This window comes from Salmo salar, chromosome 01 (genome assembly GCF_965601325.2).
Source record: "Salmo salar chromosome 01, fSalSal1, whole genome shotgun sequence".
Taxonomy (NCBI): domain Eukaryota; kingdom Metazoa; phylum Chordata; class Actinopteri; order Salmoniformes; family Salmonidae; genus Salmo; species Salmo salar.
The window spans coordinates 170,236,176-170,263,962 of record NC_138291.1 but is presented as its reverse complement, the minus strand read 5'-3'; the positions used below and the strand labels follow the sequence as shown (position 1 = coordinate 170,263,962).

The window sequence follows — 27,787 nt, the reverse complement described above, 5'->3', positions numbered from 1 at the left end:
GTCAGGAGGACAATGATAAAGGATGGGTTTGGAGTTCTATACAAAATGTGAAAGGGGTATCCTGCTCTTTGTAGCAGAGTGTGATTATCATTATATAATGTTGAACACAAGGCTCTTTCACTCTGCAAACAACCACAACAGGGAGGGACCTATAAAGACCTCCAAAGCAGGGGTTTAAACCGTTTCAGGGAACATAACTGAAAACCGTAAAATAAAAATTGAGGAACAGAAGCAGAACAGATCTATACTGTTCCGGAACACAAGTTATTTTAAAAGTAAAGGAACCAGTTAATAACGTTCTTTTACATTCCAGGCCTTTTTTTCCAATCCCACAAAGCGCCTATGCAAAGCCCTCATTTGTCAGCCAGAAACATATTCCAGTGTCTGCCCTTCCTTCCCAAGCATAGTCTGCTGTAGCTACTGACGTTACAAACATGATTAAGAAATTAGGGAGAGATTTTTAATTAGAATAGATTCACTTTTTCAATGCTAGTTAAGGATACTATAGTTAACACATTTCACATTGGATTTATCTACAAAAAGATGTGTTTTTATTTTAATTCTGGTGCCACTGTGCACACAAGCTTGTTAGCTAGATCTGGTCTAGGTCTGGAAAACTCTAGGCAGCATTAAGTATAATGTAATGGAACTGAGAGTCATAGTCAAGGGCTAGCTCTGGTCCAGCGTCAGCTAGCTCTGGTCCAGCGTCAGCTAGCTCTGGTCCAGCGTTAGCTAGCTCTGGTCCAGCGTTAGCTAGCTCTGGTCCAGCGTCAGCTAGCTCTGGTCCAGCGTCAGCTAGCTCTGGTCCAGCGTCAGCTAGCTCTGGTCCAGCGTCAGCTAGCTCTGGTCCAGCGTTAGCTAGCTCTGGTCCAACGTTAGCTAAGCCAGCACTGAAGTTCAAAGACATTCACAGTTCCTCCATAGAAGCTGCTCCTCCATAGGTATAATTCTGTGGGCCTAATTCAGATATGCATGTCATAACAAGGTCTGGTTAGGGTGAAAGTGGGAGTACAATGTCCAATGTGCTTGAGGCTCTGGCATTGGAGGATGTGGACACTACCACCCATTTTTACATGAAACATATCAAGTTCCCCATTCAGCAGTGATCTTTAGATAGAGCATGGTATGTACATTAGTACATCCAGGGACAGCACAGCGGTCACTGAAGCAGTAGGCTGGCAGTTCAGGTGGAGGCCTGGGAACGTCCATGACGAGGCCTGGTGGCTTCCCAGTGTTACGTAAGAGATTAACTGCATGAATAGGACAAAGGAGAAAGAGGTCAGAACTAACTGTGCCTCCCACACTCCAAAGCCTGGTTCCTCTCAAAGTGTTTCCTTGTGCCCCTGATCAAAAGAAACATGGGCTTTGTTGTGCAAAGTACTCTTTGACCAGTGGTTCTACATTCCAATAGAATTTGACAGGAGTTACGCAACCAGCTTGAGCAGTCAGAGAGTGAGAGACATGTCCCCGCTCCTGGCAGCAGAGCCGCTGACCCCCGGAGTTTGCTGTGCCACTGTCACCTTGCATTGCCCGACACTTTCATGATCCCCCTCACAGCTTACATCACGTGACCCTTACAGACAGAGCAGAGAATCTCCAATCCAGCTCAGTGTGGTTTAGGTCACTTTACTGGTCTTACTGTATTCGGGAATTTGTCTTGCATCTCGAGCTCTTGAACTCTTAAGTGTGCAAGTAAAAAAATATGTTGTGAATATGGATTAAATCGTTGACATTATGCAAGAATGGAACTTCTGTTATCACAGTAGACATGAAGATACACAAAGCCCACAGGCACTCAGCACAGACATATCAGGCAGAACAAGGGAGACTGTATACTGCAGACACCCACAGCCCCACACAGAAAAAAATGTATCAGAGAAGCAAAACAGTCTTGTGCTGTACAAGACACTGCTGCTGTGTCCACCAACTTTCCAGCTGGGGAGCTTGAACGGCGCACTACACTTTCTCCTGACCTGCGAAGCTCATCAAGGGGGACCTGCCAGAGGGGCTGCCAGGAGATGCTTGAAGAGCAACGCTGCTGTCTTACATGCAGACCTCTGCTGAGGTCATCCCTGGCCAACTGGCCGCTCTCAGCAAATTTTACAGCCGGTAGAACCATTACATATTCCCACGGATCCACAGCGTCACAAAATTGGATTGCATTCTTCTCCGAGAGAACAAATCCTCTGGTTCACCACAATTTCTGACCCTAAGAAGACACACTTTGTCACCACACTGCTTGTTTAAGAGTAAAATACAGTAGATTAATATCCTAAAGGAGATCATTACTTCTCACAGTAATAGCTTAAACAAACCGAGGACATAATGTCAAACAGAATATACAGCGTTCATAAACTGAAAAGGCCAGAAAAACATAATGGTGGACAAGAAGACAGGCACAGTTGAGAAATGTGTTTCTCTCAGCAGTTCAGTGTGTTTATGGCAAGAGGGATGTCCAACTGTCTACTCTACAGCCTGGCTGCAGGTCGAAGGGAAGTTTGACGAAGCAACTAATGATAGTGTAACGGGTGGTCAGGGTCAGCAACTACCATGTAACCTTTTCAAGTAAGGCACATCGTATGGCCTCCCAACATCTAGGTAGAGCGAGGGGAAACGTCATCTTACTGCATCTGTGCGTCATCACGGCAGATTCAGCAACGGCACCGTGTTTATTTTACTCTTATTTTACCAGGTTGACTGAGAACCCATTCTCATTTACAGCAACAACCTGGGGAATAAGAGGGTGGATGAATGAGCCAATTGGAAGCTGTGTGGGATTCTTGTTTTTGTTGTTATGGTGACCATTGGCACTGCCTCTCCGTAGCCTCTATCTACCCTGTACAACTGAATGTGGCATATCTGTGGTGTGATAACAGCGACAAGGTCAGATGCTTTTCATCTGGACAGGACGCCCTGAAGGCTTGGCTATCGATCAAATACAGACCCATTACAGTAGCCCTCTAGTTACTGCCTATTAGGTCCCTGTGCATGGGACAGGGAACAAATCAAAAACCAGAGAAAACGAATAGCTGCAGTGGTAGTCCATCTACTGTAACACAAAAGCAACTCCAACCACATCTTGAATGAAACGTAGACACAATAAACAAAAACATGTGTAGGTAATACTGTGTTCGCGGGAGTACTCTTTTTCGCCAAATGAAATCCACTCCTCCCTCAACCAATAAAGCACAGTAAAACTTGTCATGAGAGTTACTCTAATATGAGCTTCCACGATTATTTAATGCAATCATCAAATAGTATGCCTAGAACGAGAAGAACTCACAGTGCTTCTAACCTCATCCTCTCAAGGCATCTCTGTTCTCTCAGTAGACATTTGAAAAAGACAATGGTCAAGATGGAAACATGTATTACAAAATAATAAGCAGAATTTGACAGTGAGAAGAGTTAAAAGACCACACAATCAGACAAAACTGATTCAATATTTCTGAACTAGGGGGAGACCACAGAGGGGCAACATGGGCTGACAGGCAGCGCTGTGACAAACATCTCCTGGATCTTGGAGTCTGCAATCCTTGCCATCACAAACCCATTAGCACAGAATAAATCAGTGCCAAGCCACAATGTTCCATCAGGGCTTGGCAGGGTCTATGGGGAGCATTGGGGATGCTATCCAACCAGGTGCAGAGAAACCAGCCCCTTTCAGCTGCCCTGAGCTGTGCCGAAGCATGGGAAGAAAGGATAGGGATCTCTGAATGTGAAGCAGGGCACATGCAATGTCACCCACGCTGTGACTTGCAATCTCACTCCACACATGAAGATCACCGGCGTATTAGTTCATGTTCATGTCACTCCCACAGACCTGCAATGATATCCATTTTCAATCATCGATGACTTCCTCCCAATGTTACTTTATTGACACAAAACTACACAAAAACAAAAAGGTAGCCAGAAACATCTGACACATCTTTAGGCCAAAACACTCCAGACAGGATACATATACAGTTGAAGTCAGAAGTTTACATACACCTTAGCCAAATACATTTAAACTCAGTTTCACAATTCCTGGCATTTAATCCTAGTAAAAATTCCCTGTCTTAGGTCAGTTAGGATCACCACTTTATTTTAAGAATGTGAAATGTCAGAATAACTATAGAGAGAATGATTTATTTCAGCTTTTATTTCTTTCATTACATTCCCAGTGGGTCAGAAGTTTACATACTCAATTAGTATTTGGTAGCATTGCCTTTAAATTGTTTAACTTGGGACAAATGTTTTGGGTAGCCTTCCACGAGCTTCTCACAATAAGTTGGTTGAATTTTGGCCCATTCCTCCTGACAGAGCTGGTGTAACAGTCAGGTTTGTTCGCCTCCTTGCTCGCACACGCTTTTTCAGTTCTGCCCACAAATTTTCTGTAGGATTGAGGTCAGGGCTTTGTGATGGCCACTCCAATACCTTGACTTTGTTGTCCTTCAGCCATTTTGCCACAACTTTGGAAGTATGCTTGGGGTCATTGTCCATTTGGAAGACCCATTTGCAACCAAGCTTTAACTTCCTGACTGATGTCTTGAGATGTTGCTTCAATATATCCACATAATTTTTCCTCCTCATGATGCCATCTATTTTGTGAAGTGCACCAGTCCCTCCAGTCCCTCCTGCAGCAAAGCATCCCCACAACATGATGCTACCACCGCCGGTTGGGATGGTGTTCTTCGGCTTGCAACCATGCTAATTTTTCCTCCAAACAGTTCTCCAAAAAGTACACTCTTTGTCCCCAAAAGTACAATCTTTGTCCTCCAAAACCGCCATTAAAAAAACAGACTACGGTTTGCAACTGCACGTTGCAAACCGTAGTCTGTTTTTTTAATGGCGGTTTTGGAACAGTGACTTCTTCCTTGCTGAGCGGCCTTTCAGGTTATGTCGATATAGGCCTGGTTCACTGTAGATATAAATACTTTTGTACCCGTTTCCTCCAGTATCTTCACAAGGTCCTTTGCTGTTGTTCTGGGATTGATTTGCACTTTTCGCACCAAAGTACGTACATCTCTAGGAGACAGAACGCGTCTCCTTCCTGAGCGGTACTATTGTTTGTACAGATGAACGTGGTACCTTCAGGCGTTTAGAAATTGCTCCCAAGGATGAACCAGACTTGTGAAGGTCTACAAATGTTTTTCAGAGGTCTTGGCTGATTTCCCCATGATATCAAGCAAAGAGGCACTGAGTTTGAAGGTAGGCCTTGAAATACATCCACAGGTACACCTCCAATTGACTCAAATGATGTCAATTGGCCTATCAGATGCTTCTAAAGCCATGACATTTTCTGGAATTTTCCAAGCTGTTTAAAGGCACAGTAAACTTAGTGTATGTACACTTCTGACCCACTGGAATTGTGATACAGTGAATTATAAGTGAAATAATCTGTCTGTAAACAATTATTTGAAAAACTACTTGTGCCATGCACAAAGTAGATGTCCTAACTGACTTGCCAAAACTATAGTTTGGTAACAAGAAATTTGTGGAGTGGTCGAAGAACGAGTTTTAATGACACCAACCTAAGTGTAAGTAAACTTCCGACTTCAACTGTACCTGTAGAGTGTGATGTACGAGTTACTGTGTTGAGTAGGGGTGTATACATCTGGCAAGACAATGACATTCACAATAAAAAATATATTGGATTCAATAGTAGTTTTGCTCAGTTTTCTTTTCCCAAAACCTGTAACTCAAGACCCTGATGCGTGCAGATGATTAGTGGAATGTGTTAGAGCAGGGCTGGGACAAAACCCTGACAACTACCTGATATTTTTTCTACTGTATCATTGATTGTATGTTGTTTTACTCCATGTGTAACTCTGTGTTTTTGTATGTTGTCGAACTGCTTTGCTTTATCTTGGCCAGGTCGCAATTGTAAATGAGAACTTGTTCTCAACTTTCCTACCTGGTTAAATAAAGGTGAAATAAAAAAATAAAAAAATGGACATTCAATGAGTTTCCATGAAACAGGGAAACTGGCTACCACACAATTCATGCAAAATATCTGTTGATGGCGTCATATATATTCGTCATTGCTTGATGCTACAATGAATGACCCTATTGCAGTGTACGTCAGTCAGTAGTCACACTGGGCTGGTTGAAACAATTAACAAACTGGATGTAGAGTTAGAAAATTGTATTTAATTGTCCCTCCACAATGATACAAAACACCGATAAAAAAAGTAAACATCGAGGACCACTCAAATTGAGTTGAGACATGGTACAGACGTCATCTATAATGCATTACAGCTATACACATGTAACGTCATGCATAAACAAAACCAAAAACTAAGTAGGCTAGAGTGGATAAAAGGACAATTAGGCACTTAACATAAGTTACATTATTTCCCATCGCCTTTTCTGACTTGTCGTTCTAACTGGAAAAGGGTCATGTGTCTTGAGATAAATGGCAGTGACAGTGCTCTGCCTCGTTTCATTTTCAAATAAATATTTTAATGTCATGCTACGCGGTGTTTGGACATGAAAAGAATCCTGTTTCAAAATAAAGGTCAACATCCTACTGCATTTCAATTTCCAAAAATGGGTAGAGCAGAGACTTACTTTGTTGCGTGTCAGTGGTGGGGACAGGTAGAGGCTGAGAGGTGGGCTTAGAATGTGTCTTTGTTTCAGGAGTCCTCGATGTAGAAATTGTCGAAGCAGTTGGTGTTGTAGTTCGAAATATTCCTGTGTAAATTATCGGCGTTATGTCAGCTGTACCATCATTGTTTTTTACTGAGGACTCCTTCGATATGGACTCACTTATGGTGGTCTTTGCTGTTCGGGTCAACTTGTTTGTTTGGGAAGATTTAGTGGTTTTACCTGTAATCCTGTTTGCCGATGTGGTCGCGGTAGAAACTGGGGAGAGCGCTGAAATTGTGGACAACCTCACATTGTCCTCGGGTAAATAGTTTGGCATGGTAGTGCCGAGCTGCCCGAGTGTGATTTCGGACATGGCAGGTTGCTTTGATACAGACAGTTCATTGTTGTTGGAGGCGCGCGGTGCAGCACGATATAACCCAGCTGTCAATGAAAACAAAAGTAATTCCAGCATCGTTGACCTTAACATAGTTCTAAGTTCACACTTCATGTTCTTTCAGCTCCCCACGTAAAAGTTTGAACAATTCCAACTAAACAGCACTTAAGATCAGTGCACCCATCACTGGTTCTGCTGCCACAACTGCTTTCTCGCGCTTACAACCAGCTCGAGTTCTACTATCCGTCGCACCAACGAGACAATGGGGCAATATGATTGACAAGCGCTCCAACCAATGCAAAGAGCTCTGTTAAGAGTTGTACATTTTAGATGTCTCTAATTTATTGTATACCTAGGCGTTTCCCCAATTATTATTATTTTTTTTTAAACACAAGAGTTGTCTACTCTGGCCTATAGAGACTGGGAATACTGTCTACGACAGTTTTTTTTGCTGCAAAACACAAACTTGGTAATTAATCAAAATTCACATGAACAAATAACACGGGTTTTGGTTGATTTAGTAAAGAATAAATGTAGTTTGCCAAAATAGATTAAAAGCCTATTCATGATTGACTTCATGACATATAGTTTAATTGAAGTGTCCATTACACGCGAACCTAGAGCACCATCTGGTGACGACTCAGCGAAACCAAAGTCAGGACCTACTCCTACCTAAACTCTACATGGGAAATATTTAACCTAAAAGCCTATTTATACTTGATTGGAAAGTGTGGTCGAAGGCGCCGTATGGATGATGTGATGCAATTGCGGAGCCTCCAGAAGCTGGCAGAGGCAAAATTGAACTCTGTACTGCATCGTTGTGCGCTGCTCAAATATTGTAACAATGCGGAGGGCTCCATATAGCTCTGCATTGACATGATTGGTTGACGGTAGGTGGAGGCGGGAGGTCCAGTATAAACAAATACTCACATCCTTGACAACAGCTCTTTTATGCAAAGGCAAGTATGAATGCCTTGACTTTTGCAGAGGCCTTATCGCAGTAAATGCTGTATGGCTCATAGACGGCAGATAGGCTTTGCATGGTCAATCAAGACTAAATGCCTAACTTAGGAGTAGTGACAAAAGGTTTCTGGATAAGATCATAGTCAACTTTTATACACCAATCCTTCAGTTTAAGATCAATGATGGAGAATGGAGAACGCACATGTCACAGGGGAGGGAATGAGGTCCCAGCATTTCATTTGATCATTTTCCCCATGTCGTTTCCCTTGTTATTTTGTTTGTCACATCTTTAAACATTGTACATTTTTTCCAATTGTTAAAAAAGACAAAATACTGTTAAAAAAAAAGCTGTTCCCTTGCGATTCTCTGACAGATTTAATTCAAACACTTACAAGACAACATTATCTTTTTTTCCTGGGAAAGGTAATTTATTTTCAATACAAAAAAGGTACAGACTCAAGCCTTGACAGCGAACTTGCGAATAGTGTACAAGCGTGATTTCCTCTGCATCTTTTTGGTCATCAGACTCTCCTCATGTTTGTTCAGTCGCCTGCGGATGGCACGGGTCTTCTTGGGCCTCAGATCAAGGGGCTTGTACTTCTTACCCTGCAAAAGAAGCAAAAAAGTGTAAAGATTCCAATTCCATTCAAATCACTATTCCAATTTCTATGATTTCAGGGATTCAAATCCCCGAGCTGACAAGGTACAAATCTGTCGTTCTGCCCCTGAACAAGGCAGTTAACCCACTGTTCCTAGGCCGTCATTGAAAATAAGAATTTGTTTTTAACTGACTTAACCTAGTTAAATAAAGGTAAAAAAAAAAAATCTGCCTATGCCAATTGGCTATGGGTTACACTAGTTAATTTAGCAGACAAGATTTGCTTCGAATTCCATGGCATTATTTTATGGTATCAAGAACACAAATAGACAAAGCTGAATAAAATATAAATAATATTTTCTCCAAAACGCTTTGAGGGAGAGCGCAGATGCGGCTTTTCTGTGTTGAGCGGTTAACAAAGAAATGGGTATTCCTATATGCTTAATTTAGTGTTATTGCTTTAACTTTAGTTCTACAAACGTTGGATTATATGTTTTGATTTTTAATACATTGTAAGGCTGCTTGATGTGACTAATGATGATTTGGAAAAAAACTCTTGAAAGGCATGAGCTCTGTTTAGTTTTTTGCGCAGGCTGTACACACTTCATCAGTCGCTCATTCACAATTTGACAAGCACTTCATAATGCCTAGAATTTCACGGCAGCATCCCCTGTGTGTGGCCGTAATGCACCCCCCCCCCCCCCCCCCCCAAAAAAAAATCCATGCCTTTTGCGACCAGTGGCCGTTGAAGCCCTTCTCCCCGGGGGCAGCGTTGAAGCCCTTCTCCCCGGGGGCAGCGTTGAAGCCCTTCTCCCCGGGGGCAGCGTTGAAGCCCTTCTCCCCGGGGGCAGCGTTGAAGCCCTTCACATGGCTCTCCATCACATGATCGGGTCTTTCTCAAAGGCTACAAGTGAAGACCGACACGTCGGGGACGCAACTGCATGCGTCCTTATGCAATTCAAAGGTGCATATTGAAGATATTGGAAGAACTGTCCAAATTTACAGCCAACAAGATGGGTAGGCCTAATGAACACCAAAAGCACTAGCCTATGTCAATCTACTATCCCCCATAGTACAAAAGTTGACCTATTCTATTCTGTGCGAGAAATAAATATTCCAAACATAGTCTGGGACAATTGTGGGATGCGATAGATCCCAAATGAATACAACCACTAGCATCAAAAATACTTTATGCCATGTGGCTGACGCAACAGATCAGAACGTTTAGCTTAAAATGTTGATAGCCTAATAGTTTATTTATTCACATTATAAGAGCAGCAATGCACACATCATAGTAGGCTATAAGCGCAAATGTTCATTAGTGGAAAAACACCATTATCAAAAGTGACCGCAAATGCAAATATGCATGCAATGCTTTTATTATAAAGGTGCATTTTAATGGTGAAAATTATCTTCCCCAAACTTGAAACTCACCCGCTGCCTATGTATGCCGGTTAGGCTCTACACGCATTGTAAAGCAGATGTGCTTAATTTTAAGAAGTTATTTGGCCACTTTAGTTGTAATACAAACCTTATCAAAACATATAGGCCTGAGGTGTGATTAGAAAAATTCGCAAAAAAAAAAAGCATGTTTTCTTATGCTGGGCATCATTCACAAGTGATAGGCTAATATTGCCACCCATCAAACTATTCATGATTTAATCTTGTCTTTACATATGTTTGAAAATGTATTTGATTTAGAATGGACCATTATCATGCACCTGTATCGAAACAAGGCAGTTGGAAAAAATACACGTCATCTATGCACTTAAATAGCGAATGGAGGATGCTTTTCCCCGTGGTTAATTTGCATGCCAGCCAGGTAGGCTATACTCCTGTTGTAAATATATGTTTAACATTAGGAAAGGAAATAAATATATTAGGCCTAGCCTATAAAAAGCCGATGGGAGGCCATCAAAAAACTAATTTTCTCAAGCAATTGCATAGCCTATAGAAATGTTGCGCAACATGAGCTGTCATGAAGTGTTTGATTCAATTTTTGATCACATTTGCATTGATGTCAGAGTGACTACAGGGACAATAGAGTGCTGAGTACCAGGCAGTTAGCAAGTTTGGTAGGCTACTAATGACCATCAGCAGCATCAAAGCATAGAGAAGCCTAATTACTGTGACTAAACGGTCATGTGGAATTTGACTGCCGGTGTGGCGGTAATACAGTCACAGCAAACAGCCCTACTTAGGGCAGATGTGGCTGGATTTCAATTAGCGGAAACTCCACTTTCAAGCACCAACTCCACATCATGATTCAGCAAAAGAATCAGTGACGCTGATGCACCAAATAAAGTTGTGAAAAGAATCTAACGCTGATGCACCAAATACGTGAAGACAATTAGAGCTCAGTATTGCTAGTGACCTCAGGATACTGTACCATCATGACGCATAGATACTGTGATTCTATACTATAACATCCTATAACTTCAATCCATGAAGCCAGCAACAAAGTTTTAAATAAAAGGCCTACCTTGTAGAATTTCCTCAGGTTCTCCTTCTGGGTCTGGTTGACGACTGTCAGGACTCTGGCGATGGACTTCCGAACGACACGGCTGAAATAAAAGGTGGGAATAAGTTAAATACATGAAACATTGCACTTTCAACATATTATTTAAAACTTAAATGGTAGACTCCGCCATATGACGTAGATGCAAAAATTAAACAGCATAGTTGGTCTATTTCCACAACAGAGCGTTAAAACACGATAATCAACCCCTCCTGTGGCTCCCATGCTGTAAGAGCGTGAAGCAAACCCATCCACATGCGCAGATACTGTGTGCGACTGTGAAAGAAAAGTCTTGAATCTTACTCATCTCAATATCTGCAATGTTGATCATGGCAACTAATGACATATTGCTATTTACCACGTTTTAACTTTATCTTTCAAATTGTACCGATAAGATGTAGGGAAATGTACAATTGCTTTTCTGCCTTATATCAAACAATGTGTAGTACATTCAAGTTGAACATGTTTTATGAGGGGTGTGCCGATCTGGCCATGATCTGGTTATGATTTTCCCTCATAAGCAGGGGTAAAAGTAAGGTGCTATGGTCCGGTACGCTGTACCAGTAAAACACGAGCCTATCACAAAACGTCATGAAAACTGCAGGCTATAATACCATGAAAAATGTGTGAATGAACTTGAACGGGTGGTATAGCCTACATTCCAAAATGCGATGTGGTTCGACCAGAACAGACATTTCTGCCAAGGCAGAGATGACTGGCGAACACAGCGATGCACGGACAGCAGTGGATGCATAAATGCTAACCTAATGACAATTGCCAAACGTTATGACACTTTGTGGTGTTTTGAATAACAGATGTCTCTTTCCATTCACCACTGTTTGGAGGCTGGTAATATGTTGTGAGTGGATGAACGTGTGCAGGTAGCCTAGTAAAGGAGCCCTTTGACATGAATGTTTGATAATCAGATGAAAACGTCATGACTGGTTGTGTTTATGCCAAAATAAAAGGGTCATACATTTTAAAAGTTAAAGATGCGTTTTCTGCAGTGCTCTGCCATTTCCTGTTTGCTAAAATTACAGTTTCAGTTTGTGTGACAAAACAAGTAAGTATAGCGTCGACAATCATTGTACCATCTAAACTACTGTGAAATATATTTTCCAAAAACATTGTATTTTCAGCTGGTGTACAAAACCGAAAGTAAAAGACGCAAAAACAAACCTTAACAGGAATAATAGAAACAGCACACATAGAACATATTTACCGCTTCTTAGATTTGCTTTCAATGAGTGACAGATCTATAATACATTTTTATGTGAATTTGGTCAGGTCACCCAAAAAGATGCACATTGCAGCTTTAAAATGACAAATATTTTAAGACTAGGCCCATAGAAATCCTATTGAATTAATAGGGATTCTACATAGAAAAAATATACAATGCAACAATTTCAAAGATTTTACTGAGTTACAGTTCATAAGGAAATCTGTCAATTGAAATAAATTCAATAGGCTCTAATTTATGGGGTTCACACGACTGGGAATACAGATATGCATCTTTGGGTCACAGATACAGTACCTTAAAAAAAGGTAGGGGCGTGGTTCAGAAAACAAGTCAGTATCTGGCGTGACCATTTGCCTCATGCAGCGTGATACATCTCTTTCGCAGAGTTCATCAGGCTGTTAATTGTGGCCTGTGGAATGTTGTCCACCTCTTCAATGGCTGTATTGGCAGGAACTGGAACACGCTGTCGTACACATCAATCCAGAGCACCCCAAACATGCTCAATGGGTGACATGTCTGGTGAGTATGGAGGCCATGGAAACACTGGGAAATGTTCAGCTTCCAGAAATTGTGTACAGATCCTTGCAACATGGGGCCGTGCATGATAATGCGGAAACATGAGGTGATGGCGTTGGATGAATGGCACGACAATGGGCCTCAGGATCTCATCACGGTATCTCTGTGCATTCAAATTGCCATTGATAAAATGCAATTGTGTTCATTGTTCATAGCTTATACCATAACCCCACCATGGGACACTGTTCACATCAGCAAACCGCTCGCCCACACAACACCATAAACGCTGTCTGCCATCTGCCCAGTACAGTTGAAACCGGGATTCATCCGTGAAGAGCACACTTCTCCAGCGTGCCAGTGGTCATTGAAGGTGAGCATTTACACACTGAAGTTAGTTAACCTGTTGGGGCTAGGGGGCAGTATTTTCACAGCTGGATAAAAAAAATTACCCGATTTAATCTGGTTACTAATCCTACCCAGTAACTAGAATATGCATATACTTATTATATATGGATAGAAAACGCCCTAAAGTTTCTAAAACTGTTTGAATGGTGTCTGTGAGTATAACAGAACTCATTTGGCAGGCAAAACCCTGAGACAGATTCTGACAGGAAGTGCATACCTGATGTGTTGAATTACCTTTAAGCCTATGCCATTGAAACACACAGGGGCGTATTAATCTTTTGGCACTTCCTATTGCTTCCACTAGATGTCACCAGCCTTTACAAAGTGTTTTGAGTCTTCTACTGTGAGATCTGACCGAACAAGAGCCTTGGAACGGTGATGGCCGATTAGACTCTGGCGCGCGAGGTCATGTTGGGTACCCTCGTTCCAATACGTTTTAAAAGAGAATGCATTCGTCCACCTTGAATATTATTCATGTTCTGGTTAAAAAAGGCACTAATGATTTATGCTATACAACGTTTGACATGTTTGAACGAACGTAAATATATTTTTTCCCCTCGTTCATGAAGTGAAGTCCGGCGGGCTTAGATCATGTGCTAACAACACGGAGCTTTTTGGACATAAATGAGCTTTTTTGAACAAAACTACATTCGTTATGGACCTGGGATTCCTGGAAGTGACATCTGATGAAGAGAATCAAAGGTAATGGATTATTTACATAGTATTTTCGATTTTAGATCTCTCCAACATGGCCGTTCGTCTGTATCGCAAAGCGTATTTTTCTGGGCGCAGTGCTCAGATTATTGCAAAGTGTGATTTCCCAGTAAGGTTATTTTTTAAATCTGGCAAGTCGATTGCGTTCAAGAGATTTAAATCTATAATTCTTTAAATGACAATATAATATTTTACCAATGTTCTCTAATATTAATTATTTAATTTGTTGTGCTGACTTGACTGCCGGTTATTGGAGGGAAACGATTTCCTGAACATCAACGCCATAGTAAAACGCTGTTTTTGGATATAAATATGAACTTGATAGAACTAAAAATGCATGTATTGTCTAACATAATGTCCTAGGAGTGTCATCTGATGGAGATTGTAAAAGGTTAGTGCATCATTTTAGCTGGTTTTAGTGACGCCTGTCTTTGAATTGACAAAACATTACACACCGCTATTGTCAATGTACTCTCCTAACATAATCTAACTTTATGCTTTCGCCGTAAAACCTTTTTGAAAATCGGACAACGTGGTTAGATTAAGGAGATGTTTATCTTTCAAAGGGTGTAAGATAGTTGTATGTTTGAAAAATTAGAATTTTGACATTTATTTGGTTTCAAATTTGCTGCTCTTGAAATGCACCTTCTGTTGATAGGGTGCACCACGGGTGGCACGCTAGCGTCCCACATAGCCCCAAGAGGTTAAGACACCAAACTGCAATTAGGTCAAGACCTTGGTGAGGTCGACGAGCACGCAGATAAGCTTCCTTGATACGGTTTCTGACAGTTTGTGCAGAAATTCTTCAGTTTCATCAGCTGTCCAGGTGGCTGGTTTCAGACGATCCCGCAGGTGAAGAAGCCAAATGTGGAGGTCCTGGGCTGGCGTGGTTACACATGGCCTACGGTTGTGAGACGTACTGCCAAATTCTCTAAAATGACATTGGAGAAGGCTTATGGCAGGGAAATTAACATTCAATTCTCTGGCAACATCTCTGGTGGACATTCCTGCAGTCAGCATGACATTTGCAAACTCCCTCAAAACTTGAGACATCTGTGGCATTGTGTTGTGTAACAAAACTGCACATTTTAGAGTGGTCTTTTATTGTCCCCAGCACAAGGTACACCTGTATAATGATCATGCTGTTTAATCAGATTCTTGGCAAAGGAGAAATGTTCACTAACAAGGATGTAAACACATTTCTGTACAACATTTTAGAAATAATATTTTTGTGAGTATGGAACATTCCTGGGATCTTTTATTTCAGCTCATGAAACCAATACTTTACACATTGCGCATAGGAACTGAGAAGTGGTCTGTGGTCCCCATATAAACACATCCTAGATCTGAATGAAATAAATAATCTTATTAAATACTTTTTTCTTTACATAGTTGAATGTGCTGACAACAAAATCACACAAAAAGAATCAATGGAAATCCAATTTATCAACCCATGGAGGTCTGGATTTGGAGTCACACTCAAAATTAAAGTGGAAAACCACACTACAGGCTGATCCAACTTTGATGTAATGTCCTTAAAACAAGTCAAAATGAGGCTCAGTAGTGTGTGTGGCCTCCACGTGCCTGTATGACCTCCCATCAGGGCATGCTCCTGATGAGGTGGCGGATGGTCTCCTGAGGGATCTCCTCCCAGACCTGGACTAAAGCATCCGCCAACTCCTGGACAGTCTGTGGTGCAATGTGGCGTTGGTGGATGGAGCGAGACATGATGTCCCAGATGTGCTCAATTGGATTCAGGTCTGGGGAACGGGCGGGCCAGTCCATAGCATCAATGCCTTCCTCTTGCAGGAACTGCTGACACACTCCAGCCACATGAGGTCTAGCATTGTCTTGCATTAGGAGGAACCCAGGGCCAACCGCACCAGCATATGGTCTCACAAGGGGTCTGAGGATCTCATCTCGGTACCTAATGGCAGTCAGGCTACCTCTGGCGAGCACATGGAGGGCTGTGCGGCCCCCCAAAGAAATGCCACCCCACACCATGACTGACCCACCGCCAAACCGGTCATGCTGGAGGATGTTGCAGGCAGCAGAACGTTCTCCACGGCATCTCCAGACTCTGTCACGTCTGTCACGTGCTCAGTGTGAACCTGCTTTCATCTGTGAAGAGCACAGGGCGCCAGTGGCAAATTTGCCAATCTTGGTGTTCTCTGGCAAATGCCAAACGTCCTGCACGGTGTTGGGCTGTATGCACAACCCCCAGCTGTGGACGTCGGGCCCTCATACCACCCTCATGGAGTGTTTCTGACCGTTTGAGCAGACACATGCACATTTGTGGCCTGCTGGAGGTCATTTCGCAGGGCTCTGGCAGTGCTTCTCCTGCTCCTCCTTGCACAAAGGCGGAGGTAGCGGTCCTGCTGCTGGGTTGTTGCCTTCCTACGGCCTCCTCCACGTCTCCTGATGTACTGGCCTGTCTCCTGGTAGCGCCTCCATGCTCTGGACACTACGCTGACAGACACAGCAAACCTTCTTGCCACAGCTCGCATTGATGTGCCATCCTGGATGAGCTGCACTACCTGAGCCACTTGTGTGGGTTGTAGACTCCGTCTCATGCTACCACTAGAGTGAAAGCACCGCCAGCATTCAAAAGTGACCAAAACATCAGCCAGGAAGCATAGGAACTGAGAAGTGGTCTGTGGTCCCCACCTGCAGAACCACTCCTTTATTGGGGGTGTCTTGCTAATTGCCTATAATTTCCACCTGTTGTCTATTCCATTTGCACAACAGCATGTGAAATTTATTGTCAATCAGTGTTGCTTCCTACGTGGACAGTTTGATTGACTTGGAGTTACATTGTGTTTAAGTGTTCCCTTTATTTTTTTTAGCAGTATATATATATATATATATGACATGGGTGAAAGTTGATTGAATTTATTCCCAGTACAGGACACGCTGAATTTTATAAATATATATATAAATATATATATATATATATATATATATATATATATATATATATATATTTATAAAATTCAGCGTGTCCTGTACCGGGAATAAATTCAATCAACTTTCACCCATGTCATAAAATACATTTTAAAGTTCCCTTTAAAATGCTCAAATGAAGGTTGTTGAAAAACCTTCAGGGCCAGGCTTCCCGAGATGACTTCATTCTAAGGTCAACAGGCTACATATACCTCCATATTTCAATAACAATAACGACCAAATACAATTGAGTTCTATTTTGCTTTTGTGGCCTAGTCATTTTGCCTCAATATACTTCCTGTGTAACAACATGCACAATGATGTGAGAACTAAGATTTAATGCAAGAGAGGCTACGACAGAATAAAACGCCTCAATATTTGTAGCCATAGGTGATAGTCTCTCTCGGAACTGATCCGTTGTCAGTAGTGTGTACGACTACTTATGTTAGTTAAGAATTTTAATAGAGAACGCTGATCTGAGAGCAGCACTGCCTTCCTTTCAATCTTATCAGTATCGACACATGCTCCAAAGACCCATTTAGTGAACATTCTCTACGCAGAGTTTTAGGAAACGCATGTGACATATTCAGACATTATAGGAACGATGCGTCGCTAAACACTTCTAAGCTTAAGTTCTATCGCTATCAGGAAACACAGAACCAGGTCAACAAGATACAGTCCATTACCTGAGAGTTCAGGTTCTACCAGGGGCAGCAGGTAACCTAGTGGTTAAGAGCCTTGGGCCAGTAACTGGTTCGAGGGTTGAGCGGATAATGATCCTGTGAAGTGCGCGGTTGTGATCTCACCTAGCCTACCTGCACCCTCCCAGAAATGTGTGCATTGAGAACCCATAGACATCAAGCGTGGTGAATTGGACACAGTAATTCACATCTGTGAGCATTCCATCTAAACTCCTGACATTGTTGTCCAAAGGTGAGGAAATGCTCATATGGGTACAGTTGTGTTTGTTTACATTCACCTAATGCCTGTTTTAAATGATGCCACTAGACACTTCTGCATATGACCTGTCTGCAAAACATTGTGGGAGGAAAGGTAAAATGGACTGTTAGCAAGCACAAGTGATTCTAAACAATACTCACATCTTGGACAGCTTGGATGCAGCACCACCCGTAACCTTGGCAACACGGAGCTGAGATAGTTCCACCTTGAGGTCTTCAAGCTGTTTAAGGAGCTCCTCCTTCTTCTTGCCCCGCAGGTCTCGGGCCTTGATTTTAGCCTGAAAAAAACATTGATGAACAGCCCATTAATTAGGACGGTAGTTCTTTACTGTTGACTTCAGACTAACATGGAATATTTTGCAATCTGCCTAATCATACAGATCTAACAGGATAACCACAATAACGTTGTAATTTATCTGAGTCAAGTGTATGACAATGTTCACCCTTGAGGGAAAACCAAAACACACGCCATGGCCTCCTATAAAATGATGACCGTGTCCTAGGCCACTTAAATTACGATTGAGGATGGTTCAGGCAAGATCCCCATATAAAACATACTTCTTTGATAAACATCCAAAACCCTGAACCTTGAAATACAGCACTCACATTTGTTGCACCAACAAACATACCCAAAAGAAAACTGACAAGTGCCTAATTATGTCAATGCCTCAAAATACTTCACACCAGACAACATATTTGCAAGATGGTCTACCTAGCGACTAATAAAAACTTAAAATGAACAACTACACTATGTGAGATAAAAGTTACCTAGTTGACAGTCGATGTCATTCATTTGTCTGTCTCTCGTAGTACTAATGTAAACCTGACCATCTGAGGGGTTAGCCCAAAAAAAGTGCCACTGGATTCTGAACGTGCAGAACATTCTAATCAACGAATACGAAGGCGGACTGAATCAAAAATGAATCACACGAAGCCCAGAGATGTGTGACAACTATTTTATAAATGTTACTATATACAAATTGTCTGGATGATGGAAGATTGTGTTAGATTGACTTGTTGTCGATTATTGCTTACCATCGTCGTCGCTGATAGCTCACCAAAAAGGAAGTTGAGGGGCCAGGTAGGAACATCTACCGGGTTTTTATCGACCAATCAGAATCTTCGTAATCCTGACAAGAACTGGTATCAATTAGATTTCCGGTTTCAAAATAAAATCTCCCAGTAAAAAAAGTGATGGACATCTTTTTTAACGGTTTCGTTGTACAGTAAATAGTATTGCAATAGTTAATGAATTTGGGGGAATCAAAACAAAATAATTTAAATATTGCTACCACTTGATGCACATTTAGCAATAATTTTGAGTTGAACGCATAACATTTTTCAAATGTGTTATTATAATTGGTTAATATTCAGAGTGAACATTCAAGCTTTATTCACTGTGAACATTCAAACGGCATTAAATAAATATCTCACACATAAATAGCTATATAATAACCAACAAATGTTTAGACAGAAAATTAACCATAGGGTTGTCTGTCAAATAACACACTGTGGTACTCCATAACATACTCTCAGCATGTTTAATGAAATTGGCCTGAGCACGGAGCTGCGCCAAATCGACAAGGAGCAACGTGTTGTAACTGTGGTGGAGAACATGAGGTGACATCCCTGGAAAGCCCGAGTAGGGTGAAAGAGACTGGGTTTGCCAAAATCAGGGCAGTGGAGAGAATTTCCCTATGAGGAGGCTATCAAAAGGGTAGAAAGATTATCTCTGAAGGTCAATTGTAGTGAATCACCAGCTGGACCCAGAAATTCTTAATGTGAAGAAAGTGGACTTTGTGTCTTCTATAGCGATCTTGTGAAACGGCACTGCACAAGTTGAAAAGAAGTCAAGCAAGATCTACATCATTGTTTCTGTACCTGAAATATTTCTGGGATTAAAAGATCTCACATCTGAGGAGCTACCTTGATTACTTACATTTCAAGTTATTTAGCAAGTCAATTATCCAGTGGTATTTACAGTAGTGAGTCCATACATTTCTTTCATACTGAGGCCCCGTGGCAATCGAACCCACAACCCTGGCGTTGCAAGCGCCATGCTCTACCAACTGAGTCACACTGATTGCAGGTGTGTTTAAGTTTTCAAATTACTGAAGGAGTGGGAATATATCATTTGAAAACTTAAATACCCTGCTTAGGCTCTGAATCATCAGAGCGTGGGATGACACGAGACAGTGTGGCTCAGTTGGTAGAGCATGGCGCCTGCAATGCCAGGGTTGTGGGTTTGATTGCCATGGGGGTTCAGTATGAAAGAAATATATGAAAATGAATGGACTCACTACTGTAAATCACTCTGGATAAGAGCGTCTGCTAAATGACTTGAAATGTAAATTATCCAGGTAGCTCCTCAGAGAGTGGGATCACATACATGTATATATATGCAATACCAGTCAAAAGTTTGGACACACCTACTCATTCAAGGTTTTTCTTTATTTTTACTATTTTCTACATTGCAGAATAATAGTGAAGACATCAAAACTATGAAATAACACATATGGAATCATGTAGTAACCAAAAAAGTGTAAAACAAATCAAAATATATTTTAGATTCTTCAAAGTAGCCACCCTTTGCCTTGATGACAGTTTTGCACACTCTTGGCATTCTCTCAATCAGCTTCATGAGGTAGTCACCTGGAATGCATTTCAATTAATAGGTGTGCCTTGTTGAAAGTTCATTTGTGGAATTTCTTTCCTTCTTAATGTGTTTGAGCCAATCAGTTGTGTTGTGACAAGGTAGGGGTGGTATACAGAAGATAACCCTATTTGGTAAAAGACCAAGTCCATATTATGGCAAGAACAGCTCAAATAAGCAAAGAGAAATGACAGTCCATCATTACTTTAAGACATGAAGGTCTGTCAATCCTGAACATTTTAAGAACTTCTTTAACTTCTTTAACTTCTTTAAGTGCAGTCGCAAAAACCATCAAGCGCTATGATGAAACTGGCTCTCATGAGGAACGCTACAGGAAAGGAAAACCCAGAGTTACCTCTGCTGCAGAGGATAAGTTCATTAGAGTCACCAGCCGGTGATATACCACGGCTAAGGGCTGTTCTTATGCACGACGCAAAGCAGAGTGCCTGGATACAGCCCTTAGCCGTGGTATATTGGCCATATACCACAAACCCCCGAAGTGCCTTATTATATAATTTTATTTTTTATTTTACTTATTTCACCTTTATTTAACCAGGTAGGCAAGTTGAGAACAAGTTCTCATTTACAATTGCGACCTGGCCAAGATAAAGCAAAGCAGTTCGACAACATACAACAACACAGAGTTACACATGGAGTAAAACAACATACAATCAATGATGCAGTAGAAAAAAAAATATAAAAGAAAAAAAAGATTATATACAATGTGAGCAAATGAGGTGAGATAAGGGAGGTAAAGGCAAAAAAATGCCATGGTGGCAAAGTAAATAAAGTATAGCAAGAAAAACACTGGAATGGTAGATTTGTAGTTTGAAGAAAGTTCAGAGATAAAATATAAATAATATGGTGCAAAGGAGCAAAATAAATAAAATAAATAAATACAGTAGGGGAAGAGGTAGTAGTTTGGGCTAAATTATAGATGGGCTATGTACAGGTGCAGTGATCTGTGAGCTGCTCTGACAGCTGGTGCTTAAAGCTAGTGAGGGAGATAAGTGTTTCCAGTTTCAGAGATTTTTGTAGTTCGTTCCAGTCATTGGCAGCAGAGAACTGGAAGGAGAGACGACCAAAGGAGGAGTTGGCTTTAGGGGTGACCAGAGAGATATACCTGCTGGAGCGCGTGTTACAGGTGGGTGCTGCTATGGTGACCAGTGAGCGGAGATAAGGGGGGACTTTACCTAGCAGGGTCTTGTAGATGACCTGGAGCCAATGTGTTTGGCGACGATTATGAAGCGAAGGCCAGCCAACGAGAGCGTACAGGTCGCAGTGGTGGGTAGTATATGGGGCTTTGGTGACAAAACTGGTTACCAATGTAATTAGAACAGTAAATAGTACTTTTTGTCACAGTAAACTGTCTGATATACCATGGCTTTCAGCCAGTCAGCATTCAGTGCTCGAATCCCCCAGTTTATAAAGAAATTATTTTAGCACCTCAACTCTTTATGTGAACATTAGTGAATCTACACAGCATCTTGCTCAGATGTATCCCCTCAAACATGAGGTTACATGTGGCTCCTCTAATATTGGTTCTTGAAGAATTTAACTAAACATTTTCAGTCCTGTCTTACCCTAGTAATAACAAAAATGATAGGCTACGGTTGTTTTACTCCACTTTTCATGTTTTGGTTGTCACCTTTCTTTTGACTGTTGGTCTGGGTCCTTGCATCCATAGATCTATATTTCTGTCTATCAGTGCATTTAAGAGAATCAATTTGGATTGCAAGATGATCTGTAGATCATTGATTCTGCACAGTCAGACTAATGTAGTTGATCTCAAAATGCAATATATGAATTTGAGAGTGGTAATTTATGCTACATTTTCCCAACAGCCCCATCCCTCAACTTCACAGCCAACCAGACAAAAGCATCCATTGAACTACAGGAATCATAGAGATAAATAGAGGACTCATCTTTGTATCTGTGCTACTATACTGTAGCGTCTGTGACAGGATTGGCAGCGCCGTTGAGACAATCTCCATTTTGAAGTGGTACATTTTCTTCTTCACGATTGGTTGATCCCTCCTGATGACCCCGTTGGACATGACTCTAACATGGTCACCAGAAGGGATCAGACAATTAAGTTGTAAAGGTGTCAGCATCAACTGGCGCCTAGCCAAACTCGGCTAGCCGAACCGAACGAGTGTGCTCGTATACTGCCTTAAAAGAGCGTCGCTTGAAAAATAAGAAAAAGCGGCAATAGTACTGTTTGTCCATTTTGAGCAGCCGTAGTCAGTATACACTTCCTCAAAATAGTCTCACCGAAGTCCTAAACTAACAAAAACGTCACAAAATGTCATCATAGTATATGCACAAACTCTCCCAAATTGTTTTGACTGGGAAGCCTTCGAATGCCTTTAGTCCCACCCAGCTGTGACTACATTAAAATGGTGGAAGCCCTCAATGGTGCTGCCCATGCTAACACAGCCTTTGGGCCACTAGAGGCCTCTATCATTCTCTATGAGAGGAATATAATAATAATATAGGCCAATGGACTGAAAAAAATAAATGTATTGAGTTTGATAACTAGAATAATATATAATGACAGTGATGTACTGTAAACCGTACTGCTTTTTTTGGCATTTATATTTTATTTCCAATAATTGTCTAGGTTGTTGTGAAATTGTTAGGTTGTTGTGATATTGTTAGATTACTTGTTAGATATTACTGCATGGTCTGAACCAGAAGCACAAGCATTTCGCTACACTCGCAATAACATCTGCTAACCGTGTGTATGTGACAAATAAAATTTGAATTGGTTTCATGGCAGTACACTTATTGTGAAGGATTTTTCAAATATTTGACCCGGAAATGACAGTTTATGCTGCTGGCTTCACGTAGGTGAAAATGATTCTGACAACAACACTATCGCGTGTCAAACTAGTTAGCTAGATATTTGGTTGAAAAGGAATGATTGTGTAACACTGGTAGATAAATTACAATCAAAACACCGTTAGATTGTCACATCTGCGTAGATTGTGGTTGCTAGCAAGAGCACCGACAGGGCAAGTACACTGTACTACTCTTGCATCAACTCAACAGCGCCGTGGAGGACTAGCTCGCTGGCTTGCTAGCTACTGTTTCCTCCAGCGAAGTGGCTCCGATGGCGAAAAACACTCTTTCGTCGCGATTCAGGAAACTCGACATAGATGAATTTGATGAGAACAAATTCGTGGATGATCACGATGAGGCTGTCGACAATCAAGGACCCGACGGCGCGGAGATAGACAACCTCATCAGGCAATATCCTTTACGTTCATGCGCATGCCCCCCGTGTTAACTAGCCAGCTAGCACATTTTGCTATCAGATAGCCTCGGCGATTTTGTTTTTCATTCAAAAACCCAAATGTTCAACATAGCTGATTTTGTGTTCGAGCTGATTGTGTTCGTACTGACAAATGTATCTTGCAAGTTAGCTTAGTTGATGTTGTGTAAATATGTCGTTTTAGGTTGTTGGCTAACTAGCCAATGGAGGATATCCCTGGCTGAACCGTCCTTAACTCTGGTCCAGACCAGGGCGCCCTCCAGAACTATCTAAACCCGAGACTCTTGGATGTCCTAACTCTTTGTTAGCTAGGTAGTTACGTCTAAACAGCTATAACTAGCATTCAAAGTACAAGCAGTTGTTCCAGTATCGATGGGGGAATCACTGAGCCATTTGATTTGGGTGAGGCAGGAGTATCAGTGTCAGTAGGGTCAAATGGCCCCCTTAATAAGGGCCTTATTTCGAGTGAGACACATACAAGTCAGGATTTGCTTAAATATATATCCCCTCCCCCCACCACCTTGTCTGGGGGTATAGCTATCCATCTCTCTGCGTCATCCTGCTCCATTTGAAGGGAATATGGTTGGTCAGGTGAGATGGACCTGGCTGTGTGTGATCGGACACCTCTATGCCTGCGTTTTACAAAGGCAGCCCAACTCTGATCTTTTGACCAATCAGATCAGCTCTGAAAAAGATCTGATATAAGACCAATTCCAGGAAAAATATAAGAATTGAGCTGGCTGTGTAAATGCAGCCTAAGGTATTTGTATTTTATTATGGATCCCCATTAGCTGCCAAGACAGCAGCTATTCTTCCAGGGGTACAGCAAAATTAAGGCAGTTTATACAATTTTAAAAACAGATTTCACCACACACTGTGTGCCCTCAGGAAAGAGATCTCACATTGGATGCTGCCATCAAAACCCTCCCTGATATCAGTCTGTTTGTTGGTGGAAAAAGATTTGCTTGTGGAGATGCATTGTGTTCCTGCCCCTTAAACCTATTTAGGATATGGCAATAGGAAGTATTAAATTCCTTAACCGACTGTAGTGCACAGGCGACATGATGACAGCTTTTCACATTGCTCTCCGGAACCCTCCTGTCAACACTAAGAATCCAGCAATAAAGGTAATGGGCCAAGATGTGCATCAAATCTGAAATTGTACTTTTGCATCATGTAACTTTGTGGGAAGCTCCTTTTGTCAATATTGGCATTGGTCTAGAATACTAGTATTACAGAGTTAAGGACATACCGTAAGCTCACTCCACAGCTAGCTTGAAATGTTGCGGTACTTTTCCTTGTTGGTACTTTTCCTTGTGGCTCAAACCATTGGAATGTTGTCAAGTAGGGCGGTCCAGAGTTCAAGCCAGGCATGAGCCGAATCGGGTGGAAGTGGTACTCACTAAGCAAGCAATATGGCATCCATAACATGGCAGGAGAGGCTTAGCAAGCATCCAAAAAATGTTGCTTCTCTCTCATGGGAATCTGCAGTTGTAAATAACTTCCATTAACATGCTCTCTCCCTTTCTCTCACTGTCTTGCTCTGTCTTTCAGGAAAGGGCTCTGGCAATAGTGCTGAGAGTGTTGACGTCATTCAAGTCCAGCGATATCGAGCCAGCTGTCAAGTCGCTAGACAGAAGCGGGGTGGACCTGCTTATGAAGTACATATATAGAGGCTTCGAGAAGCCCTCTGACAATAGCAGTGCCATTCTCCTACAGTGGCACGAAAAGGTGTGAAAGCTCTCTGAACTTGTGATCTTTAAACTGTAAGCCACCTAATACAGGGATGGGCAATTGGTGGCACCCTCTTTGAAGGCCCTCTGAACTTGAATTTTATTATAACTTTTTTTTTTTTTAGGAAGGGGGGCAACTGTTGGAATAGTATAATACTCAAGGTGTTTGGTTTGGTTGTGCATCAGCAGTTTTTCAGTCACTCAATCAGCAAAACGTCTTTGGATTGGTCTAGCGGCTAGCCATCTTGGTTGAATTACTGGCCCGGGGAGTCCCCATTGATTTTGTTACTCAGTCTCACTCAGATATATTAAAAACGGCAAACATTTCCCTCCACCGTATAGCAAAATGTGTAGAATTGCAGAAAATTTGCTATTAAATAGCACATTTTCCCCTTCGCCCCATTACAACATTTGAATTGCATGAAACTTGTTATAAAATTGCTAAATTGTCTCTCCGCCCCATGACAAACTGGCTTTAAAACTGCAACATTTTCTCTACGTGTAGAATTGCACGTAGAGGGGGGCTGCTAAAAAGTTTCACAATGTGGTGGGGGGGGTATGCACGTGGTTATGCAGACCCGCGAGCAACTGTGGCCCCTCGTGAATTCAGATGTGGCACCCACCCCCATCAAAGTTGCCCATCCCTGACCTAATTTATCACGTGTGTATGATATTTGTTCATTTCTCTTCCCCTTGTTTTCTTCACTCAGGCTTTCGCAGTTGGGGGCTTAGGGTCAATCGTAAGAGTTCTGACCGCCCGAAAGACAGTTTGAGGGGACGTGCTTTATCACATGGAGCATCTCCTGCATGACCACTGACAAGAGGAGTGACTGCCTTCTGTATAAGGGAAAGTAGCTTATTACCACAATACATTTCTTCCCGAGAATAAAAACCCTTACACTACATAAGTAAAGACAAAAAAAAAAAAAGGGAACATTATTTTCTGTTAGAAAATATTTAGCTGTAACTAAGGAAATTGATACATGTTCATGTATAGGATTATAATTTTTACCTAATCACGAGTTTGTCATTCTTAATCCATTGCATTTCTGTTCTATTACTATTCATAAGTATCAGCATGTTTCTTTGAGGGTGGGGGAAGGAAAAGAGTTACCCTAATGACATGAACATGGCAGGTAAAAGGCTGTGCATCAACTGTTACTTGGTACCAACGGTACCTTTATACCAGTGTGTGTGTGTGTGTGTGTGTGTGTGTGAGCTTGCGAGTATGTCCTTTGGCTCACATCAGTGTTGAATATTTAGATTTACGTTTTTCTCATTGTCAGTTTTGTACAGACAAAAGTACATTTAATATAAAGAGATTGAGATTCTTTGAATTCAATTAATTGGTGGGTGGGGGATTTCATTGTAAAGTGCCTGCTGCAATAAAACTCATGGATCATCTTAACTGGGAACAAGTGTCCTTGTCATTTGCCCTCTAGTCTACAGGTTGGTGGTGAATTTGGCTGTGGAACCTGTATTACTGTTCAGATTGAACACAATGGTACGTGTGAATCTACAAAATAGTTCCAGAGAAACACCTCGTCCAAATAGTATATTATTTTTCGTTTTTAGCACATTTTAATAGGATTAGCTATGCAAGCACAAAGGAGTCTTCAGTAATCCTGTCATATGCACTTGGAGAGCTGTGAGGATTGCGATTTTGGTCTAGCGGAAGGTAAAGTGGAAACAAGTAGGGAGGGGCTAGGGTATAAGTGCATTTGTGAACTATCAATTTAAAAAGGCTGGACCTATCAGGAGGCAAGGTTGATGGTTGAATTTATAAAAAAAATGGTAAAGCAGTGTTGGCGGCAGTAAAGGTAATTTTCATGCAGCGTTTACCATGAATGTATTCTCCGCTGACGCAGGAACATTGCCTTTAAATCACACTCAACTTCCGCGATATGGATTGAATGAAACCCTAAATCAAAACCTTCATAGCTGCATAACCAGAAATGTTAAGCTCCAAGTGACATCTCTTCATACAGGGTTTTAAAGAAGTACACCTTACAGCCACCCAGAGAATGAACCAATGCCCCCACAAGCTAGGTGTCTAATTGTAATAGACATAACAGGTAAATTCTCTTTATACAACCATCACTGATGTCTACAACATATGTCCATAAACTCCGTCGATAAATCAGACTACTTAATTATGCTTTCAGCAACAACTGAAGACCATCAAAAAAGGGACCATTGTAACACAGTAAATACTTATTTTTTCCTTTTGATAGCAAGAAGAAATGGGCACAATTCATAGCATGCTAAGTGAGGGACATTGGTTTTGGTTACAAAAATATCCCTGGA

At 41.6% G+C, this 27,787-nt stretch overlaps 3 protein-coding genes across 6 annotated transcripts in view; 1 reads left to right on the top strand and 2 right to left on the bottom strand.

Annotated features, from left to right (window-relative positions):
* si:dkey-220k22.1 (multiple epidermal growth factor-like domains protein 9) overlaps positions 1 to 7,313 on the bottom strand; it is an 87,625-nt gene extending 80,312 nt beyond the window's left edge. Inside the window, exons 1-2 of one of the 3 annotated variants that reach the window (XM_014142636.3) lie at positions 6,808 to 7,309; positions 6,550 to 6,672 (exon numbers count right to left, since the gene is read on the bottom strand). In XM_014142636.3, coding sequence (XP_013998111.1) covers positions 6,550 to 6,672; positions 6,808 to 7,075 — 391 coding nt within the window. In that variant the 5' untranslated portion in view covers positions 7,076 to 7,309. Of the gene's footprint in view, positions 1 to 6,549 lie in introns of all 3 variants that reach the window. The other 2 variants (XM_014142628.3, XM_014142645.3) reach the window with 2 other exon arrangements.
* Positions 7,314 to 8,325: 1,012 nt separating this feature from the next.
* Positions 8,326 to 18,953, bottom strand: rpl35 (ribosomal protein L35). Its single transcript, XM_014142654.3, has 4 exons — positions 18,853 to 18,953; positions 17,959 to 18,095; positions 11,005 to 11,086; positions 8,326 to 8,530 (listed from the first exon to the last, which is right to left on the bottom strand). The coding sequence occupies exons 1-4, from the start codon at positions 18,853 to 18,855 to the stop codon at positions 8,381 to 8,383; spliced, it is 372 nt and encodes a 123-aa protein (XP_013998129.1). The 5' UTR covers positions 18,856 to 18,953; the 3' UTR covers positions 8,326 to 8,380.
* Positions 18,954 to 23,284: 4,331 nt separating this feature from the next.
* On the top strand, positions 23,285 to 26,898 carry arpc5l (actin related protein 2/3 complex subunit 5 like). Of its 2 annotated transcripts, none has more exons than NM_001141375.2 (4): positions 23,285 to 23,725; positions 24,802 to 24,874; positions 25,302 to 25,478; positions 26,191 to 26,396. In NM_001141375.2, exons 1-4 carry the CDS (start codon positions 23,586 to 23,588, stop codon positions 26,251 to 26,253), a joined length of 453 nt encoding a protein of 150 aa, NP_001134847.1. In that variant the 5' UTR covers positions 23,285 to 23,585; the 3' UTR covers positions 26,254 to 26,396. The 2 variants fall into 2 exon arrangements, with proteins under 2 accessions (NP_001134847.1, XP_082831696.1); XM_082975570.1 differs by having other exon boundaries at positions 23,291 to 23,726; positions 24,803 to 24,874; positions 26,191 to 26,898.
* Positions 26,899 to 27,787: the final 889 nt, after the last annotated feature.